Source organism: Solanum pennellii, chromosome 6 (assembly GCF_001406875.1).
Source record: "Solanum pennellii chromosome 6, SPENNV200".
NCBI lineage: Eukaryota > Viridiplantae > Streptophyta > Magnoliopsida > Solanales > Solanaceae > Solanum > Solanum pennellii.
Genome location: NC_028642.1, coordinates 49,808,137 through 49,830,434, shown reverse-complemented (window position 1 = coordinate 49,830,434; position 22,298 = coordinate 49,808,137). Strand labels below are relative to the sequence as shown.

At 35.1% G+C, this 22,298-nt stretch overlaps 4 protein-coding genes and 1 pseudogene across 4 annotated transcripts; 3 read left to right on the top strand and 2 right to left on the bottom strand.

Moving 5' to 3' along the window:
* LOC107022401 overlaps nt 1-883 on the bottom strand; it is a 5,508-nt pseudogene extending 4,625 nt beyond the window's left edge.
* Nucleotides 884-1,475: 592 nt separating this feature from the next.
* Nucleotides 1,476-3,542, bottom strand: LOC107021512 (ribosomal L1 domain-containing protein CG13096). The gene is made up of 2 exons (XM_015222191.2): nt 3,057-3,542; nt 1,476-2,263 (listed from the first exon to the last, which is right to left on the bottom strand). The coding sequence occupies exons 1-2, from the start codon at nt 3,508-3,510 to the stop codon at nt 1,773-1,775; spliced, it is 945 nt and encodes a 314-aa protein (XP_015077677.1). The 5' UTR covers nt 3,511-3,542; the 3' UTR covers nt 1,476-1,772.
* A 1,519-nt stretch (nt 3,543-5,061) lies between these two features.
* On the top strand, nt 5,062-9,183 carry LOC107021725 (nucleosome assembly protein 1;4-like). Its single transcript, XM_015222429.2, has 10 exons — nt 5,062-5,282; nt 5,373-5,416; nt 5,557-5,652; nt 7,296-7,388; nt 7,606-7,693; nt 7,773-7,840; nt 7,916-8,100; nt 8,179-8,362; nt 8,456-8,499; nt 8,666-9,183. The coding sequence occupies exons 1-10, from the start codon at nt 5,225-5,227 to the stop codon at nt 8,853-8,855; spliced, it is 1,050 nt and encodes a 349-aa protein (XP_015077915.1). The 5' UTR covers nt 5,062-5,224; the 3' UTR covers nt 8,856-9,183.
* Nucleotides 9,184-11,024: 1,841 nt separating this feature from the next.
* Nucleotides 11,025-15,286, top strand: LOC107021723 (nucleosome assembly protein 1;4-like). The gene is made up of 11 exons (XM_015222428.2): nt 11,025-11,143; nt 11,264-11,307; nt 11,406-11,501; nt 12,341-12,430; nt 13,092-13,184; nt 13,287-13,347; nt 13,431-13,492; nt 13,580-13,767; nt 13,853-13,994; nt 14,078-14,121; nt 14,672-15,286. The coding sequence occupies exons 1-11, from the start codon at nt 11,086-11,088 to the stop codon at nt 14,883-14,885; spliced, it is 1,092 nt and encodes a 363-aa protein (XP_015077914.1). The 5' UTR covers nt 11,025-11,085; the 3' UTR covers nt 14,886-15,286.
* Nucleotides 15,287-16,720: 1,434 nt separating this feature from the next.
* On the top strand, nt 16,721-17,489 carry LOC114077530 (pheromone-processing carboxypeptidase KEX1-like). Its single transcript, XM_027917538.1, has one exon. It carries the CDS (start codon nt 16,742-16,744, stop codon nt 17,012-17,014), a length of 273 nt encoding a protein of 90 aa, XP_027773339.1. The 5' UTR covers nt 16,721-16,741; the 3' UTR covers nt 17,015-17,489.
* The last annotated feature ends 4,809 nt before the right edge of the window (nt 17,490-22,298 follow it).

The following is a 22,298-nucleotide window of genomic DNA, read 5'->3' as shown; positions in this document are numbered from 1 at the left end:
GGCGGCTACTCCTCCCTGCACACAGTTCTTCACACAAGAACCCTAGGTGACAATTTCTCACAGTTTGTGTTACAATGTTGTTGAAACCTCGCTCTGATACCAATTGTTGGGAATTAAACACACAACACACACAAATAATCTAGAGAAAAGAGAAACGGAACACAAACGGGACACACAAGAATTTAACGTGGTTCGGTTTCCCTACTCCACGACTGTAACAGGAGGATTTTATTTCACTTGTGCTACTCTAGAATTACAAATACAAGGATCATATTTATAGGAAAACCAAATGGTTAACCTAGGGTTTCAGTAATGGGTCGGGCCGGCTCACAAGCCTCCACAAAGCCCAACAAATCAAGTATTAACTATTACATGAATCGTTAAAATGAGCCATATCCGCATGGCCAGGCGACAAATGACCACTTACAACACATTAGTCATATATTAACTAGGCTGTCCAGCCAACACATTATTTTTAAGCTCCAAGAATATGCTCAAGGCAATTGATAAGAATACAACATATCTCTAAGAATATGAAAACGGAGGCGAATAATAGATTTCCCGCAATCACAAAGATTTAAGAGTAGCAAAGAATTCAAATAGCATCAGTACCTTCGGTTGTCATCCAAGAAATGCCTCAGCTCCAACAAAAAGTCGTTTTCAGAAAATACAAACAATTTGGTAAAATTTAAACGATAAATAAGGAAATCAATAACATGTGTTTATAAACAAAACTATAAACTAAGCTACAAACTTACCCTTCTGAAGAACCAGTGATTGAAGGTTTAAATTCATGGGCTTCCCTATCGCCTACTTTATCAGCCATTTCCACATCTTCATTTGGTTGGTCAGTTTCTTCATTTTGTTCCTCATCAAAATCCATTGTTTTCTTTACTCTTTCCACCTGAAAAAGATAACGAACCGCAACAAAACCTTGATAGATTTCAGCACAAGATTCAAAAGAAAGTACATATATAGTCAGGGAAAACAGAAATTCCTGTGAAATGAATATTTAAATTTTAAAGTTACTAAAATTAGAAATGTCATTCGTTTTCAAACTGATTAAAAAAAAATCAGAATCAACAAAAAAAATAGTTATTTTGAAAGGAAAAAATGTGCATATTTCCTTATATTCACTACGCAAATATGATAATTAGTTAAAATATGTTGCCTACGTTGATTGTGTACATTAGCCTCAATAAATTGATCATGTTTCAATTTAAGTTGATGTGTATAACTAAATGAAGTAACATTAGTATGTGTTTAAGTTAATATGTTTCAATACGTATTTTGTCAGGAAAAGCTTGCACTATTATGAGTCACTTAATCAACCGAGTGATTTCAATTTATCCCATTCAACAATGGTCTATAGCAATATTCCATGACAGTTCATCTACCAATAGTGTTTGAATTTTAGTCGTATACATAAGTTTCTGAGAGAGGACACAACAAAGACACAAAAGAGTACAACAACAAACAACAAACTATCCAGTGAAATTTCATAAGTGAAGTCCGGAGAGAGTAAAGCGTACGTAGACCTTATAAAAAGTGTGGCTAGCAAAATCAGCTAGTTCAGTAGAAAGAACTAGTACTAATAAAATTATACGTCAAGACCAACATTATCATATACAGTAGCAGGAAAATGTAGAACTACAAGTAGAATACAGGATTGGCAAATGATTGACACTCCAAAAAGGCAATCACAATTCACAAAGACAGACTACATAAAACTAGCAAGCAAAAGCCATTCTAACGCGGTTTTTGGAGGAACATCAATCTTCTAATACTTCATCATCTTCATCGGGATCAAATTCCTCCTCTTCTTCTTCTTCACCAACTTCTGCCTCTTCTTCATCATCGTCTACAATGAAACCCCCCAGCGTTTCATCCTCCTCATCTTCTTCTTCATCATCTTCCGCGTATTCTTCTTCAGGGGGTCGAGTTTTTTGCTGTGTAGAAGGTTTATTCCTTTTTGCAGTAGACTTGTCCTTGGACCTTGTAATGTATTTAGATCCCTGAAGTTTCTTAGATACCGTGGGCAGATCCTTCTCATCTTCACTTTCCCCAGTCCACTCATCATCATCTCCCTTGCCTTTTTTCTTCCGTTTTCTCCTAGAGCCCTTTCTGCCTTTTCTATCAGAATCCTCATCGGTATCACTCTCTGCTCCTTCATCCTCGATAAACCAATTCCAGTTCTTCATCTCTCGAATCATTCTCTTAGGATAACCATCAAATTCATGTCCCATCACCAGAAAACCAAACTCTGCGATCAGTAAACGACCAGTTCTATTAGAAGGAGAATCATCTCAAACAATCAAGGAGTCATATCGAGCTTAAATCAATAACAAAATAGTTCAACTAACATAAAAAAGGACAATGTAAATACAGTCTATCAAAAGAGCAGAAAATTGCAGATACTTCGTATAAGGCAAAGTCTGAACAGAGTCAACCCAGAAATAAGGAGATAGTTAAACTCTAATATGGACATCTACTACTCTGAAGGCTTTCAGCAACCTGGTCTCCATTTCCAACTCCTACATCTCACGTTTGGCCATAAATTTGGATCAAATTTTGAAAATTTATCTTCAAAAATCTGTCTGTTCATGAAATTTCTCAAAACCAGATCTTCAAATACGTTCAATTTCTCAAAAAGTGGTATGAGCCAGGGCGGTTTTAGCGAGAAATTCTACTTCTACGCACGATACTTCAAAAATCTTTCAAGTAAAATGCATGTCAAACACAACTTTTAAGTTCCAAAAATCACAATTTCAACAACTCAAATTTTCAAGTTTAAACTACAAAATCTATGGCCATACATTACGAAAGCGCTAAAATTTGAAAGTCAAACAATCAAATTACATTGAATCCTCTGACTAAATTAAAGGAACCAAATGGAGGCAGATGATTCATATAACAAAGTCAGTTAGCTTGGGATTGATACTACTTAATTGAATTGATTGAACATTTTCAGTTCACCGTAAAACTGAAGCAACTGGAAAATCAATTGAGCATCGGAATAGCAGATGCAAAGAAACGCATAGGAAAAAAAATCAAACCTTGAACAGGGTCAATGCACGAAATATCAACATTCTTGAGGTCTAATTCAATCCCTACAGGGCATAAACTACTCTGAAGACTTTCAGCCAACTGAGTCTCCATTTCCAACTCTTTCTTGGCATCCCTATTATCGATTCTTTTCAAGGTGAACCAGATGGATTTGTTAGCCGAAAGACAGAACATGTCACCATTCTCCATTTCGCCTCTTTCAGACTTCCTAAAAGTTCGAACTTCACCGTCCCGATTACTGTATACCCAAATAGGGTTCCTTCCAACAACTTCAAAATTAACCTTAGTTTCATCTTCCTGGTCTGGAGACTTACGGATTTGGAACGAGATTTGCCGGCGAGAAACGGTTCGGTCGTCGGAGGTGAACCCCAACCCTCTACCGAACTCTCGGGTTGAACCGGGTTTCAGCAGGGTTTTGGACCCATCAGTTCCTTCAATTTCCATCTTACTTCAAAACTAATCCCCTACTGTTTCATTTTTAATTGTCCAATTTAAATTTTTATAAATAATATTTTAAAAGATGTAGCAAGAAGAAAAAAAAAATTTAAAAAAAAATCAGTCATTTGCGACACGTTAATTTGCATGTAACTGTCAAATTTACCGTATTAACCAAAATTTAAAGTTAAATAGCATTAGACGTGCATATATTAATAGAAAAAAAAATTATTCGCATCAGATATTTATATTAAATTAATATAATATTTATTATTACGTGATTTAATGAAATAAAATAAATATCAATTAATTATGATAACACAATATATATGTATTGATTTGGTATATATAACTTATGCAGATAAATTTTATTCATAAATACTTCAATTATAACTAATATGATAAAGTGTATTGTTCGTGTATTCAAACGCTTATTATATAGATCGATTAATTACTTAAAATGTGCTAAGAGCTATTCATTTTAGTTAGTGGATTTCACATTCTTTAATTATATGTATTAGACTTAATAAAGTTATAAAGCTTCACGTCAATATCAAATTGACTGATTGCATATAAGAATATCTCTGCTAAAAAAACGAAATGTAGTTATGCGATTACTTATGCAAAATTTACCACATGCTCATACTGAGATTACCTTATATAAATATTTCATTTTAGGTTTAAGTGTTCAATTGAAATAATGTATACTTTTGAATCAAATAAATTTTACATAGAAATATGAAGTGTGGTAGAGTGTTAGGACCTGTTTGGATTGATTTTTGACTTATGACTTATTTTTGTTATTTTAACTTTAAAATAAGTGCTTATAAGCTCTTTTAAATTTTATCCAAACACTTCAAAATTACTTTAAAAAGTTATTTTGACTTAAAAACATCTAAAATAAGCCATCCAAATGGACAATTTTATGTATTCTTCCAATGAGTGCTGACCTTAGCTAAGAATATAATTGTATGAGGAGAAAAAAAACTTGAAAAGAACTAGATATCCGGATGAATCAGGAAAGGAAGCGACACACGGTAAGAAAATAAATCAAAAGCTAGTAACTCAACATGGATGACACAAAATATTATTATGAGAACATTATTGGTGAAAGGAAGCGATACATGGTAAGAAAATAAATCATTCATGACACAAAATAAATTTTACTGTAAATTTTACAATTCATTCAGATTCATTTAGTTGGAAACAATTATTTTAGAATTGTTATTACACCCTTAAAGTGGATATAAATAATATTAGAATAACTAACGTCAGTATAGGTCTGTTTGCCATAAATTTTAATAACAATTCTAATTGAAATTGAACATACATTAAAATTAAATTCGAATTGAATATTAGTAGATAATAATGTGTGTTTAATTTCAATTGATTAGTATCCAACAATTCTAATCGAAACTAAACACAAATTCTAGAGTTTCAATTCAAATTAAACATATCTGTGTAGAGTTCATAAAATTTCAGTGTCTACAGAATTATCTCCTAATTTTATTCCAACCAATTAATAATCCTATCATAAAATCTCGATATTAAAGTAAACATTATAAATAGCTGCAGGAAAGAAAATAACTTCTCGAATCTCAGCTCAAACAGAATACCGACTCATCCCATAACTGTGACTCTTCAATATTTTTTCTCTTCGGTTCTTCACAATTCTTTCTGTTTCAATCACATTTTTTTCCAACTCTTTCGTAACGAATTCAACATGAGCATTTCGATCAAAGATCGCTCGGATTCCGATCTCCTCCCAGCCGCTGCCGCCGGTAAATTCCCGATCATACGTATATATTCAATACCACTGCTTTTCGTTCGAATTGATTCTTATTTTTCTTTATTGTATTGATTTTACGTAGCTTTGAGCGCTGAAGATCGTGCTCTTTTGGTAAATGCACTCAAGGTTCGTTCTCTCTCGCTCTGTTTTTTTTTCTTCCTGTTCGTTGTACCTGATTTTCCGTAGCTTTGAGTGCCGAAGATCGATCATACGTTTCTTGTGTATCAAGTTTCGTTTTATAATTGATTTCTCTTGTAAATGTGTAGAATAAGCTTCAGAATTTGGCTATGGAGGACGCAGACATACTTACGACACTGTCACCACAAGTTAGGAAGCGCGTTGATGCTTTGAGAGAGTTGCAGGTTTATTATTCATATTTCTCCGTCTGACTGTTTCATTTTATATGATGGTGACTGATCGACATGGAGTTGAGATGTTAATTTGACTTCTCTGTTAAATTAGTGGCAGTAATGGAAGGAGATACTGTAGTGGTTGAAAAGTAGTTTAAGATAAAATTTGATTAGTTTATTAATTTGAAAATATGGAAGTCCTGAAAGTTGTGTAGAAGAATAGTACTTACATAATCGTGTCAAATATTTTGGATTAATCCAATAAATTGAAACGGAGGTGATAATATTTTCAGCAGTTCCCTTGGAAGATTCCTTTATTTTCTTGCATTGGTGTTACCTTGGAAAATTCTTTTATTGCTTTGATTTGGCTTGACTTTTCTTTCTCAATCCTAATATGTGCTAATTAGTTTCTGTTCCACATCATTATTTCATATATGCTTGTGTGTGCGTAATGTGCGTATATATATATTTATTTGTCTTCCATTGTTCACTTTAAGATCACTGAGGCAGTGGCTTGCTCTTCTCTTATTTTCTGTATATAATTCTGGTCCTTGTGATATATGTGGCGCTAGGAAGGTGAACTTCATATTGAAGTTTCATTTAGATTTGTGTGCATGCTTGGGTGAAGTATATCTTGGTTAATTTCTTACCCCCACCAATAAAGTTAGCTTAGTGATGCCACAAGGTTTGAAGCAACTATGTTATGAACCATAGGTAAGTGTTGTTGACAGTTCAAAGTATTGTGCTTTGGTTACACATCCAAAGTATAAATCGAATGTTATATGCTGGAATAGGCAGTAACAGTTGCCTCAGTTAGCTTTCTTCTGGGTTGAGGGGTGAATAACGAGAATATTATACGATATTTCTCTCTGACATTCTCTCCGTTAGCCTTTTATATTCGCTCAGGACATTAACATACATGGATATCTCCTTGACTCTTTCCCAATAGAAGAACCCTGGTTAGTGCATTGATTTGAGAAACAACATTAGAACAGTCAGACATTAAAAAGGAGATTCCAGTGACCAGCCTTAAGAAATTAAAAAGGAAGACTCTAGAAAATATCTCAAATCAGACAAAGTGAGTATTTATAGGCCATCTTTTAGGTCTTGAAAGGCTTGAGTACGACATTGCACAAACTGGTGATTGTAACTGTCTATTTTAGTATCAGAGAGTCGGGAAGGTTTGTATGTTTAGACATGCTTGATGTTCTGTTGGTGTTTGACCTGGTACTTATGTTTGCTTGTAGAAGAATAGTTTCACAGATATGATGAGTGTGACCGTGTTTGTAGAGACAATATTCACCTATTGATTTCTATTTGACATTTCACTTGGTGTAAGTTGTGGCCATTGAGAAACAGACTCGCTCCCTATGGTTTCTGGAGGACTCATACTGATGTTGATCGGTCTATGCTTTGGTTCCCCCCTCAACCTATCCCGATAAATGATATTTAACTGGTGTTTGTAAACTATGTTTGTAAATGAACAAACTCTCATTCTAATGATTAATTTGCTAGTTGTAAGTTTCCTTTTCAAATTTTTGGGTCCTGGGGCTTGCATTATATATTATGTTGACCGTATTGAATCTTACCATATATTAGATCTTAATTGCTCTTACAAGAGGTAAAAGAGAGCTTTAAGAATTTTCTGTTTATAGGGTCAACATGATGAACTGCAAGCTAAGTTTTTGGAGGAGAGTGCTGCACTTGAAACTAAATACCAGAAGCTGTATGAACCGCTGTACACAAAGGTGAAAAGGATAGTTTAATTTGTTCCACATCTGCGTGTATCTTGACAAAAAAATCAGCTTCCTCCCTCCTCCCTCTCCCCCAAAACAAAGAAGAAGAAAAAGAGAGAATAGACACGAACAAAAAAAAAAAAAGAAACGTAGAAGTTATAATAACTTTGCAGCTTTTTTGACTCGATATATCCCCTGCTTGATTAATCATTTTGTGGCATCTTCACAGAGATATGAAATAGTAAATGGCATTGTTGAAGTGGAAGGTGTCAATGTGGCTCCCCTGGACCAGGGAGACAATCAAGGGACAGGAGATGGTAACTTTTGACAGGCTTTCTCTTAACTGGTGTAAATTAATTCCAGAAGGGCTTTTAATCTTCTCCTTGTGATTTTTAGGTACAGAGAAAGGCGTTCCAAACTTCTGGCTGAATGCTATGCTGAATAACGAGATATTGGCAGAGGAGGTAATAGCCAAAGCTATTGTTGTTTCTTGCAGTGAAGTTCATACATTTAGCTAACTGCAACTCACTCTGCTTTAGATCTCAGAGTATGACGAAGAAGCTTTAGAATTCCTCAAGGATATCAAGTGGTGCAGAGTCAATGATCCAAAGGGTTTTAAGCTTGAATTCTTTTTTGATACAAACCCCTTCTTCAAGAATTCTGTATTGACAAAGACCTATCTCATGGTTGATGATGAACTACCTGTATTGGATAAAGCAATAGGGTAACTGCTGTGTTATTATTTTGGTGATTACTTATGGTCCTCTTTTTGTTGGTCTGTTTGATGTGGGATGCGTTGCAGGACGGATATTGAATGGTATCCAGGAAAATGCTTGACACAGAAGAGTTTCACGAAGATGCAAAAGAACGGATTAGAAAATGTTGAGCCCGTAATCCAGGTTGAGGACTATGAAAGTTTTTTCGAATTTTTCAAACCGCCTCAAGTACCTGAAGAAGATGTTGGCTTTGATATTCTTGATGATTCTGTAGGTTCAACAACTTAGAAAACTTTATTGATTTTCCGTTGATTATACAAGTGCTTACCTATGTCATGACTAAACTGAATGTATTCCTTACAGCTTGAACAACTCCAGTATCAAATGGAACACGATTATGAAATTGGGTATGTCGATTATTTCTTCTTTGCTTGGATGGTTTCTTTAGTATTTATTCACTTCTATTTAGATCTTTGTTTGCACAAATTCCTCGTTTTGTTCTATGCAACATAAGTTGCCTATATTTTTATCAGAAGAGTGAACTCATGTGGTGTTTTTTGCTTCCTTTCGCAGCTCAATAATCAGGGTCAAAGTAATCCCTCATGCAGTAGCGTTGTTCACTGGTGAGCTTGGTGAAGACGAGGACTATGAAGTTACGGAATATGATGATGAAGAAGAGAAGTATGAAAAGAAGAGTAACAGAGCACAAACTGAGGAAGGTCAGCAGGTGGTGCACGTCCAACAGATAGCAGAGCAAGAGTAGTTTGTAGTTGCACACTAGGTCTAGGTCACAAGCTAATGAGAAACTGCAGTCTCGGAACCCTTGGTCGATAAATTTGCCTTAGCCATCATCCTTTTCTGCTTATTTTTGTTTGTGAGTACTCTTGTCATCTCTAGTGGTTTGTTGGTTCTGTGGTGTGCTTTTCTTACCATGAAACATTGGATTTTATCTCCCGTCTCTGCAGTCGTCTGTTTAGGTTAATACAGTACAAACTATGATTGCTTATTGCAAAGGTTTATACATGATTCAACTTTTGTATATATGTGCTACGTAGCATTTTTCTTTAATTCAGTTTCAAGTTCTATAGATACATATGTTTCTCACTTGGTTGTATCTACTTTTCCAAATATATTCCCAAGCTAATTGTGATTTAGGAACCAAGCGATGCTTCCATAGTCAACTTGTTGCTTCTGTTTTAAATACTTTCAAAATTTGATGAACATTTGTTACAAATATAATTTCAGTTGTTTAAAAGTACGATAAAACTACATATTCAGATTGTGGTTCAACTTTTCATTTTATCCAAACATTTTTTGCATCAAAATTAACTAGTGGGTACTAGTTTAAGTTGTCTAGGAATAACAGTAGCTTTTTCTCCTGAAGATGGAAGGTCCATGCAGTGTGGATTCTTATTTCAAGATAAAAACTTACACTGTGTTTGGATCATTGTTATTCATTGTATTGTATTGTATTGTTATTATATCTACAATATTTGTTTTGATCATTACTTAAAATGTATTATACTGTATTATTAAATTTCGTTGTTATGTAACAATGAAAACCCTATATTATGGAACAACCAATTTGGTGTGTTCCCATTGAAACTTAATTTCTTTTTTCAATTATATCTTTACATAATATTTCAAAATATTATTTTACCCTTTACCATAATTATTTAAATCTAGTCAAACCTCCTACCCTAGAATAATTAAGGATATTTAAGTAAATTTGTAAATTACAATACAGTACGATACAATCTAACCAAACAATTAAAATGTTATTAAACAACAAACAATACAATCTAACCAAACATTATATCTCCATACAATAGAGTATAATATAATACGATACATTATGAAACAATGCGTAACAATGATCCAAACAAAGTGTTAGCAATTGTTATACTGATGCTGAGCTCTGGTGAATTCAACACCAAATTTGCTCTTGTATTAGGCCTCATTTGTTTGCACTTAATAGAGATCTGAATCTTAATCATTAAGATTCAACCTATTAAGTACGTTTGATTTTTAGGTTTGAATCATTCAGATTCAACCCATTAAGTTCATTTGTTTTATTTTAAAAAAAAAAACTCTTAATGGGTCTGAAGAGGTCTGAATGAATCAGATCTGTAGGAGATTCTTAACAACATTCAGACTCATTTAATAAGTTATCAAATAATAACATCGTTTCTCTGCTCTAAGCGTGTTTTTTTATCTCATAACTAAAAACTTTCTTTCTCTCTTTTCTCAATCAAACACCAGTTTTCATAAATTCTTTTAAGTTTTTTTTATATTAATAATTTTCTTATATTGACTGTGTCAAAAACACTATTGGTGTATTGGTGTTTTTCAAGGTTTTAGAATGAAAAAAATTGTACCCCAAATCATGATTATTAAAACTTTAAATTTTTTTTTTTATCAAAAGTGATATATTTTGTTGAAATGAAATTTTTATGATATTTTATTATTTAATGTTAATTTCACATGCACTTTTAGATATTGAAAAGAAACAACATTAATTATTTAGTGTTCAGATTTAGAGACCAAATTTTAATATTCAAATGTGTATTCAGATCAAAACACCTGAATCTTAATATAAATCTTAGTATTTAGATTCAGACCCCTTAATTTTAATGGAAACAAATGAGGCTTTAGTGTGCCTGACGATTATATGATGTATACATAATTTTTTTCAAAGTTAATCGGTGAACTAATTAACTCAACTAAGGAGGACTAAAATGAAAGAAAATAAAAATATAATTGGCCTCAAGTCCTTCAACTTCATATATCTTTTCTCAGCAACCCAACGGCTAGGTACGGGGTACCACCTCTACAACTCGTGGTACAACTTCAACAAGCTTGAATTCCTTTAGTTTATATGGGCCCACTCACTCATTCCATATATTTTTGAAATTCGCTTTGCTTTTTCCCTCCCTTTCCTCCTCCACTTATAAATTTTGGGACTTAGGGTTTCCTTTTCTTCCACATTCAGTATGAGTACTTTGGACATATATCAGTCCCATCTCTACCCATTCACCGCCGATGCTGTCGGTAAGTTCCCAATCCAGGCAGCGAATGCATCTCTTTACATACATTTATAACTTTTACATTGTTGTGTTTGTCCATGGCTTCTGGATCCAAGTGATTCTTATTTGTCTTAATTCTAAGTAGCTTCCTATGCTGAATATCGTGCTGGGTTGGAGATTAAACAGAAGGTTGGTTCTTTTTATATTTTTTTTTTTTGTGGTTTTGTTCTGGTTCATTCTATTTTTAGTTGAAATATTTCACTTTTTTTTTTTTGGGAATTGTATAGGATAACCTTCGGAAATTCAGTGGGAGTCCCTCGCTTAAACTTAAGAGTTTGTCACCACAAGTCAGGAAGCGGGTGGAGGCTTTGAAAAACCTTCAGGTTTGTTATTCATATATTTCAGTTAATGTGATGTTGTTTGATCGGTACTGAGTTAAGATGTTATATTAGTGGTAGTGGAAGAATATACAATAACTATTTATAAACTAATTAGTATAAGAAACAAGCAAAAAAAAAAAGATAAATTAAAACTTGGTAAAAGTAGGGCGAGTTGGGCAATGATCATTGTTTACCCCATCTTGATCCAACTCATCTCAGCCTTTGGGTGGGTTAAGAACCTGCCCATTTATCAATCCAGTATATCTTTTACCCGTCCAAATTCAACCCGACCACACATTTGACACCCCTACATTGAAGTGCCATAGTTATTGTGTATATGTGTTGGATGAAGTATGTCATAGTTAATTTGTTTACTATTTCCTGCCTTTTGTGTTTTCTCGTTTGGAAGTTAGTATTGAAGCAGACATTAAACTATAATCGCTAATATAAGAGGGGACCAGGGAGGAAAGAAGAAAGCTGATCATGTATGTTGGCTTATACGTCTCTTTGAGTTCAATCTGTCATAAAAGTTAGGTTGACGAAACTGTATATAGTGATTGTATTTCTGGAGGAGGCTCACGTTAGGCCATTTGTTCCTCCCTATCTTCCCCCGACCCAACAAATGATGTTTAATTTGCAGGATTACATCTGTACATGAATAAATTCCCACAGTAATGATTAATTTGCTTTACATATAAGTCTTTATTTTTCAATCTAACTTTTTTGGTGTATTTGTGTGTCACATTTTACTGCCCTATGTTAGATCATTCAATATATTACGTATATTTTAACTGCTCTTGCAAAAGGAAGAAAAAGAGCTTGACAGAATTTTCTGTTCGTAGGGTCAACCTGCAGCGCTGAAAGCTTTATTGTCGGAGAAGGCTGTACTTAAAGATGGTTATGAGAAGCTGCATGAATCATTGCACACGAAGGTGAAAAGGATAATTCAACTTGTTCTGCGTCTTCATGTTTCTTGACAACAATATCTGCTCGCCCAGCCACTCCCCAATCCTGCCCCAAAAATTTTGAAAAACATAAAGAAAGAGAAAGGAAAGAGACACTTCTATTTTGTAGAAGTTAGAAGTTAGTACCTTGCACCTATTTTGACTGAAACTTCTTTGGATATTGAGTCATCACTAGAGAAATTCCAAAACTTAATATGCTGAGCCATAGTATCTATCATAGACTATTGCACCAAACGTGCAAGTTTAGTAGACATCTGTTTTTGACAAAGAAAAGCGTTGCAGTATCTCTTCAAAACAATTTTTATTCCTTTCCAACCAGGTAGTCCACAAGAAGCCGTATATAGTGACAGTATTTCTAGAGGAGGCACACTGTTATAGGCCATTCTTTCCTCCATCTCCCTCTGACCAGCAAAAGATATTTAATTTGCATGACTGCGTTTCTACATGAGTGAATTTTCATTCTAATGGTTAATTTGCTTTACTAGGTCCTTATTTTCAGTGCCAACTTTTTGGTCCATGGATTTTCATGTCACATTCTGTTGCCTGTATTAGATCATCCAATATTGTGTACACTCCACTGCTTTTGCTAAAGGAAGAAAGAGAGATTAAAAGAATTTTCTGTTTGTAGAGTGAACGTGATGCGCTTCAAGCTTTATTTTTGAAGGAGAAGACTGTACTTGAAGCTAAATATGAGAAGCTGCATGAATCGTTGCACATGAAGGTGAAAAGGATAACTCAACCTGTGTTAGTAACCTTGCAGCTGTTTTGACTCAAATTTCTTTGGATATACATCCTGGTTAATCATTTTCCGGCTTCTTCGCAGAGATATGAAATAGTAAATGGTATTGTTGAAGTAGAAGGTGATAATATGGGGACAGGAGATGGTAAATGTGATATGCTCTTTCTTACATTCATAGATTATTAATTGCAGGAGGGCTTTCATCTTTTGTTGTGAACTTTTATACAGAGAAAGGTATTCCCAACTTCTGGCTGACTGCAATGAAGGCCTTTGAGATATATGAAGATGAGGTAAATAATTAAAGTTATCATCATTTCTTGCAGTACTCCGTACATTGATGATCGAACTGCAACTGACTGCAAAACACTCTGTTGCAGATGAACATCTCACCGGGGGATGAAGAAGCTTTAAAGTACCTCAAGGATATCAAGTGTTGTTCAGTCGATCATCCAAAGGGTTTTAAACTTGAGTTCTTCTTTGATACAAACCCTTTTTTTAAGAATTCTGTGTTGACAAAGACCTGTCACAAAAGGATAAAAAAGGATATGGCGAATAACATAACATGGTAAATTCTTCTGTCTTGTTACTTTGGTTTGATATCTTATGATCCTTTTTGTGTTGGTTTGTTTGATGTGTGGGATGCGTTGCAGGACAGATATTGAATGGTATCCAGGAAAATGCTTGACAAAGAGGATGGTAAAATGCAATCCAAATAAGAAGTTAAAAAATGCTAAGCCCATGATCAGGAATGTGGATTGGGAAGACTTCTTCAATTTTTTCAAACCGCCACGGGTACCTAAACTTCTACTTTATTCATTTACTGTTATATGTACCAACTTTTCATCTGATATCGTAGCCAAATGTATTTCTCACAGGTTACAGGACTCCAGTGTCAAATGCAAGAAGATTACGAAATTGGGTCTGCACATTTTTCTTTGCTTGGATTGTGCCTCTAGCACAAATTCATTTTATTTAGACTTTGTCCTTATGAAGAGGTTTTGACCAAACTAAGCTATAATAAAAAGCAATTCATCAAAATAATACATTTTTTAAAAATTTTACAAAACCAGTATAAACGTATTTCACAGTAACATTTTAGGGTATATTTTATTTTTTAAAAGCTGACGTCGTTAGATTGATATACGTCATTTTGAGTAACGTTTTACTCCTAAAATGTTACTCACAGTAACGTTTTAGGAGTAAAACGTTATTTACAGTAACGTATATCAGCCTAACGCTGTTAGTTTTTTTAAAATGAAATATAACCTAAAACGTTACTGTGAAATACGTTTATACTAATTTTGTAAAATTTTAGAAAAATATATTATTTTGATAAATTGCTTTATATTATGACTTAGATTGGTCAAAAATTCCCTTATCTATTCCACTTTTGTTCTACTCATCGTAAGTTGCTATTGTTTGAATTAGAAGAGTATATTTGATGTTATATTTTCTGCTTCCATTCGCAGCTCAATATTTCGGAACAAAATAATCCCTCAAGCAGTGAAGTGGTTTACTCGTGGTGTAGCTGAAAAAGAAGACGAAGACTCTAAGAAAATGGAATATCATTTTACTCGACATGTAACGAGGCAAGACAATTTTGAAGAAGAAGATAATAGTGAGGATGATTATGACCATCATCATGTTGGATATCAACATCATAGTGGATACCACTCTTGTTGATGGAAAGTCCATAGGAATACCAGTTTTCCTAAGAATGAACAGCAGATGTATTTATCAGGAATTCGAACAATTCAATTGACAACAAAGCTTTACATTACAACAATGTTGGAATTGTTCTGTCTTCTGGTTTTGAAAATGCAAACAAGAAAATAACTCTTTTCCTATTATTTTTGGGACTCCTTTTTGTTTATTCTTCCCTTATCTTAGGTGAAAGACAGTGTCTCTCATTGGTTGTGGAAAAAACTTTTCTCCTCCTTGTATTGTATTGTATCGTAGGGATTGTAAAGAGCTAGTAAAAGGGAGTGGTCTCGTATACATGAGAATTGGGCTTACAAGACAAAACAGGTTGAGTTTTGACCACTCTTGCGCGAGATGTATGTGATGCCTAATGATTTTGCAAGAAAATTGTGTGAAAATACAAGTCTGCAAGAATGTGTGTGGAATCAATTTCTCTTTACTGACTAATTTATTTGATGATTTGAATGACCAAGTTAATAGTTTATAACCTAGATAAACCAGCCTACAGTGAAATACTATGTTCTTCTCCTTCTACTTAGCATTTGTTTCTGCAAACTCCAACTACCAGCCACTAATGTAAGTGTTTGGGAGTGATGTGCCCATTGTTCATCGTGTAAATTTGAAAAGGTAGTTTTATTTTAAACGTGGAAAATGATATTTGAAAATTGATTATATTTGGCTATTTAAAGTTGTTTTTGACTTTTCGTGAGTAATTTGGAGTGAAAAAAAGTGAAAACATTTTTATTGTTTTTCAAATACCCGAAGAAGTTGAATTTCAAAGTTCTTGAGCTAAAGCTATTTTTTGCAAGTTGAACCTTGAAAATTGTGAAAAAATTTCATGATCGGACGGATATTGAATGGTTTCCAGGAAAATGCTTGACAAAGAAGATTGTAAAATGCAATCCAAATAAGAGGTTAATAACTGCTAAACCAATTATCAGAACTATGGATTGTCCAAGTTTTTTCAGTTTTTTCAAACAGCCACCGGTACCTAAACTTCGACTTCATTCAATTACTGTTAAATGTACTAACATTTCATCTGAAGTCATAACTAAGCCAAATGTATTTTCTGACAGGTCACAGAACTCCCGTATCATATGCAAGCAGATTATGAAGATTATGAAATTGGGTCTGTAGATGATTTCTTCTTTGCTTGGATGGTGCCTTTTGTGTTAATCACTTTTATTTAGATCTTTTTCCTTGCGAATTCCGCTTTTTGTTCTATGCATCATAAGTTGCTGTTGATTGAATTAGAGGAGTAAATGTGATTGTTATATTTTCTGCTTCTATTGGCAGCTCAATAATTTGGGACAAAATAATCCCTAGCGCAGTATTGTGGTTTACTGGTGAGGCTGAAGAGGACGACTCTATATATATGCAATTTGATATGGAAGCATATGAAAGAATTTACCAAACTAAGCCATTATATAAAATAATTTACCAAAGTAATACATTTTTCTAAAATTTTACAAAACTAGTATAAACGTATTTCATGGTAACGTTTTAGAGTATATTTTTTTTAAAAAAAACTAACAGCATTAGGTTGATATACGTTACTGTAAGTAACGTTTTACTCCTAAAACGTTATTTTCAGTAACGTTTTACTCCTAAAACGTTACTCAGAGTAACGTTTAGGAGTAAAACGTTACTGTGAGTAACGTATATCAATCTGACGCCATCAACTTTTAAAAAATAAAATATATCCTAAAACGTTACTGTGGAATACGTTTATATTAGTTTTGTAAAATTTTAGAAAAACATATTATTTTGGTGAATGGCTTTATATAATGGCTTAGTTTGGTTAAAACCTCGAAGCATATGAGTATGCATGTAGGTTTATGGTGGATGGTATTGGATCGTACGAGGATACAGATATGTATATGGAATGTGATATTCCTAGACATGTGAAGGGGCCTGACAATATTGAAGATGATGATGATGATGATGATGATGATAATGAAGATGATGAAGAGGAAGAAGATGACGATGATGAATATGCCGAGGATTATGATGGGGAAAGAGAAGAGGAGGAGAAGCCTGAAAAGAAGGTGACATTTGTTTTCCCTGCTTCTACAACTATTTTCCTTGCCGCACAGATTCCTCTACCCTAAAAATTGAAAAGGGTCCTCTTCTTTATCTTTCAGCTCTATTCACTGGTGATTTCTATCTCCATTTTACCTTTCCTCTCCTTCAATTTACTCTTCCAGATTTTTCCTTATTTCGTATCAATAACAACAGGAGATGGAACTAAAATACAAAAAAAAAAAGTATCATTTTTGGAAGTCTAAACTTTGTTGTTCTAGAAGGTTCTGAGGATACTTATGTGCAGATTCAGGTGCAGCATCGTAGTGTGGAGTCCATACCTTGTAGATAAACATAGCAAAAATGGTTGAATTTTGTTTGTTGATTATTGTTAAAGTCAACAAATGTTGCAACAAAATTCAAAGCTCACCATTTCTTTTTTCAACTAAAATCTTAGCAAGATTTCTACATAGGTGAAAATGTTGAAATCTTGTGTTTCTTGTGATGTCATTGGTGACATCATTAGGAGTAGATTTTCCTATAAATAGAGAGCTCTTGCTCATTTCAAAATACAAAAAAAAGAATTACAAAGGAGAGAAAAGAAGAGTGAGGCATCACAGAAGAAAATAATCTGTGAGGAAAAATAGAGAGTGTGAGCGGTATTGTAGTGAGGTGGAAAAATCAAAAGAGTGTTATTTCTTTTGAATGTGTAGTGGTCTTTGGAGTTTTACTCAGACATACAAGTGTAAAATCCTTACTATAGTGATATTCGTTGCTCCTCTCGGGTCGTGGTTTTTCCCTTATTTAGGAGGGTTTCCACGTAAAATCTTGGTGTCATTATTTCTCTTTTATTCTCGTTGATTAACCGTATTGTTGTGTTCCGCATTTGTTGCCTTTATTACCGCAAATATTATTTCTGTTACGGATTTATTCCCAACAATTGGTATCAGAGCACAGGTTCTGCTCATTTACAGAAATATTTTTTGCAGCTTATTGTACTATACTCAATAAAAAAAATGTCTGGAGTAAAGTACGAGGTAGCAAAATTCAACGGTGATAGCGGTTTCTCAACGTGGCAGAGAAGGATGAAAGACTTGCTCATCCAACAGGGTTTGCACAAGGCACTAGGCGGCAAATCCAAAAAGCCCGAATCCATGAAACTTGAGGATTGGGAAGAAATGGATGAAAAGGCTGCTAGTGCAATCAGATTGCACTTAACAGATGATGTAGTTAATAACATCATCGATGAAGAGAGTGCATGTGGCATTTGGACAAAGTTAGAAAATCTATACATGTCCAAAACGCTGACAAATAAATTGTACCTAAAGAAGCAGTTATATGCGCTACATATGGGTGAAGGTACAAATTTTTTGTCTCATTTAAATGTACTTAATGGACTAATCACGCAGCTAGCAAACCTCGGAGTAAAGATCGAGGATGAAGATAAAGCCATAGTGCTCCTAAACTCGTTGCCATCTTCCTACGATACTTTAGCAACAACCATTTTACATGGTAAGGACTCTATTGAGTTGAAGGATGTCACATCAGCCCTTTTGCTTAATGAGAAGATGAGAAAAAGGCCTGAAAATCACGGACAGGCTCTCATCACGGAAAGTAGAGGCAGAAGTTACCAAAGGAGCTCAAGTAACTATGGTAGATCCGGAGCTCGTGGAAAGTCCAAGGTCCGATCAAAATCGAAGGCCAGAAATTGCTACAATTGCGATCAACCAGGACACTTCAAAAGAGATTGTCCAAATCTAAAAAGGGGCAAAGGGGAAAGCAGCGGCCAGAAGAATGATGACAACACAGCTGCCATGGTGCAAAATAATGACGATGTTGTTCTCCTCATAAATGAGGAAGAAGAATGCATGCACTTGGCAGGTATAGAGTCGGAATGGGTGGTCGACACAGCAGCATCTTATCATGCCACACCGGTAAGAGATCTTTTTTGCAGATATGTAGCCGGTGATTATGGCAATGTGAAAATGGGTAACACAAGTTACTCAAAGATTGCGGGGATCGGAGACATTTGCTTAAAAACAAATGTTGGATGCACATTAGTGTTGAAAGATGTGCGCCACGTACCTGATTTGCGGATGAACTTGATCTCGGGAATTGCTTTGGACCAAGATGGATATGAGAACTACTTTGCAAATAAAAAATGGAAACTCAACAAAGGGGCATTGGTGATTGCAAAAGGAGTTGCTCGTGGCACATTATAAAGGACAAATGCAGAAATATGCCAAGGTGAATTAAATGCGGCTCACGAAGAAAATTCTGCAGATTTATGGCATAAAAGAATGGGTCATATGAGCGAGAAAGGATTGCAAATTCTTTCCAAAAAGTCACTCATCTCTTTTGCCAAAGGTACAACGATAAAATCGTGTAACTACTGCTTATTTGGTAAACAACATAGAGTCTCATTTAAGACATCATCTGAAAGAAAGTCGAATATACTTGATTTGGTATATTCTGATGTTTGTGGTCCAATGGAGATAGAATCGATAGGAGGTAATAAATACTTTGTTACCTTTATTGATGACGCTTCTCGAAAATTGTGGGTTTATATCTTGAGAACCAAAGATCAGGTGTTTCAAGTATTTCAAAAGTTTCATGCTCTGATAGAAAGAGAGACAGGTCGAAAGCTAAAACGTCTCCGAACCGACAATGGAGGTGAGTACACTTCAAGAGAATTTGAAGAGTACTGTTCAAACCATGGAATCAGACATGAAAAGACAGTTCCTGGAACCCCACAACACAATGGTGTAGCTGAGAGAATGAATCGCACCATTGTTGAGAAGGTGAGAAGCATGCTCAGAATGGCTAAATTACCCAAGACATTCTGGGGTGAAGCAGTTCGGACAGCGTGTTATCTTATCAATCGTAGTCCATCAGTTCCGTTGGAGTTTGACATTCCGGAGAGAGTTTGGACCAACAAAGAGTTGTCTTACTCGCACCTAAAGGTGTTCGGTTGCAAAGCTTTTGCACATGTACCGAAGGAGCAAAGAACCAAGCTAGATGATAAATCAGTTCCTTGCATATTCATCGGATATGGAGATGAAGAGTTCGGGTACAGACTATGGGATCTTGTAAAGAAGAAGGTCATCAGAAGTAGAGATGTAATCTTTCGAGAAAGTGAAGTTGGAACTGCTGATGATCTATCCGAGAAGGCCAAGAAAAAGAATGGTATAGTTCCTAATCTTGTTACCATTCCTTCTTCTTCTAACCATCCCATAAGTGCAGAAAGTATGATTGATGAAGTTGCTGAGCATGAAGAGCAACCTGATGAGATTGTTGAGCAGGGGGAGCAACTTGGTGATAATACCGAGCAAATGGAGTACCCAGAAGAAGAACAATCTCAACCTCTGAGGAGATCAGAAAGACAAAGGGTAGAATCAACCAAATACCCTTCCTCAGAGTATGTCCTTATCAATGATGAAGGTGAGCCAGAAAGTCTTAAGGAGGTGTTGTCTCATCCAGAAAAGAGCCAATGGATGAAAGCCATGCACGAAGAGATGGGATCTCTACAGAAAAATGGCACATACCAGCTAGTTGAACTTCCAAAAGGAAAAAGACCACTTAAGTGCAAGTGGGTCTTTAAACTCAAGAAAGATGGAAATGGCAAGTTGGTGAGGTACAAAGCTCGATTGGTTGTAAAAGGCTTCGAACAAAAGAAAGGTATTGATTTTGATGAAATTTTTTCACCTGTTGTCAAAATGACTTCTATTCGAACTATTTTGAGCATAGCAGCTAGTCTAGATCTTGAAGTGGAGCAATTGGACGTGAAAACTGCATTTCTTCACGGAGATTTGGAAGAAGAGATTTATATGGAGCAACCAGAGGGATTTGAAGTATCTGGAAAGAAACACATGGTGTGCAAATTGAATAAGAGTCTTTATGGGTTGAAACAGGCCCCAAGGCAATGGTACAAAAAGTTTGACTCTTTCATGAAAAGTCAAACGTACACAAAGACCTATTCTGATCCATGTGTATACTTCAAAAGATTTTCTGACAACAATTTTATTATTTTGTTGTTATATGTGGATGACATGTTAATTGTAGGACAAGACAAAGAGCTGATTGCAAAGTTGAAGAAAGATTTGTCCAAGTCATTTGACATGAAAGACTTGGGCCCAGCACAACAAATTCTAGGGATGAAGATTGTTCGAGAACGAACAAAAAGAAAGTTGTGGCTATCTCAAGAGAAGTACATTGAACGTGTACTAGAACGCTTCAACATGAAGAGTGCTAAACCTGTTAGCACGCCTCTTGCGAGTCATCTGAAGTTGAGCAAACAGATGTGTCCTACAACAAAAGAGGAGAAAGAGGGAATGGCTAAAGTTCCTTATTCTTCAGCAGTGGGGAGTTTGATGTATGCGATGGTGTGTACAAGACCTGATATTGCTCATGCAGTTGGTGTTGTTAGCAGATTCCTTGAAAATCCTGGAAAAGAACACTGGGAGGCAGTTAAGTGGATACTCAGGTATCTAAGAGGTACCACAAGAGATTGCTTGTGTTTTAAAGGATCTGATCCAATCTTGAAGGGCTATACTGATGCTGATATGGCAGGTGACCTCGATAATAGAAAATCCACTACTGGATATTTGTTTACATTTTCAGGGGGAGCTATATCATGGCAATCAAAGTTGCAGAAGTGTGTCGCACTCTCTACAACTGAGGCAGAATATATTGCAGCTACTGAAGCTGGCAAAGAGATGGTATGGCTGAAACGATTTCTTCAAGAACTTGGATTGCATCAGATTGAGTATGTCGTCTATTGTGACAGTCAGAGTGCAATAGACCTGAGCAAGAACACCATGTACCATGCAAGGACGAAGCATATTGACGTGAGATATCACTGGATTCGTGAAAAGATAGAGGACGGATCTATGCAGGTCATGAAGATCCCTACTAGTGAAAACCCTTCAGATATGCTGACCAAGGTGGTATCAAGGGACAAGTTTGAGCTATGCAAAGAACTTGTCGGCATGTACTCAAGCTAGAAACCTAGAGCTACCTCCTTCAGGGTGAATGGGTCTGGAGGGGTAGTTTTGTGGAGTCCATACCCATTGTAGATAAACATAGCAAAAATGGTTGAATTTTGTTTGTTGATTATTGTTAAAGTCAACAAATGTTGCAACAAAATTCAAAGCTCACCATTTCTTTTTTCAACTAAAATCTTAGCAAGATTTCTACATAGGTGAAAATGTTGAAATCTTGTGTTTCTTGTGATGTCATTGGTGACATCATTAGGAGTAGATTTTCCTATAAATAGAGAGCTATTGCTCATTTCAAAATACACCAAAAAAGAATTACAAAGGAAAGAAAGAAGAGTGAGGCATCACAGAGGAAAATAATCTGTGAGGAAAAATA

Excerpts from the sequence above, each read along its gene's own strand:
- LOC107021725 (XM_015222429.2), top strand. The coding sequence starts at position 5,225 with ATGAGCATTTCGATCAAAGATCGCTCGGATTCCGATCTCCTCCCAGCC. Across the intron at positions 7,841-7,915 it reads ACGAGATATTGGCAGAGGAG|ATCTCAGAGTATGACGAAGA; the intron begins GTAATAGCCAAA and ends ACTCTGCTTTAG. Across the intron at positions 8,101-8,178 it reads GTATTGGATAAAGCAATAGG|GACGGATATTGAATGGTATC; the intron begins GTAACTGCTGTG and ends GATGCGTTGCAG.
- LOC107021512 (XM_015222191.2), bottom strand. The coding sequence starts at position 3,510 with ATGGAAATTGAAGGAACTGATGGGTCCAAAACCCTGCTGAAACCCGGT. Across the intron at positions 2,264-3,056 it reads GTGCATTGACCCTGTTCAAG|AGTTTGGTTTTCTGGTGATG; the intron begins GTTTGATTTTTT and ends TACTGATCGCAG.
- LOC114077530 (XM_027917538.1), top strand. The coding sequence starts at position 16,742 with ATGGTGGATGGTATTGGATCGTACGAGGATACAGATATGTATATGGAA.
- LOC107021723 (XM_015222428.2), top strand. The coding sequence starts at position 11,086 with ATGAGTACTTTGGACATATATCAGTCCCATCTCTACCCATTCACCGCC. Across the intron at positions 11,144-11,263 it reads ATTCACCGCCGATGCTGTCG|CTTCCTATGCTGAATATCGT; the intron begins GTAAGTTCCCAA and ends AATTCTAAGTAG. Across the intron at positions 11,308-11,405 it reads GGTTGGAGATTAAACAGAAG|GATAACCTTCGGAAATTCAG; the intron begins GTTGGTTCTTTT and ends GGAATTGTATAG.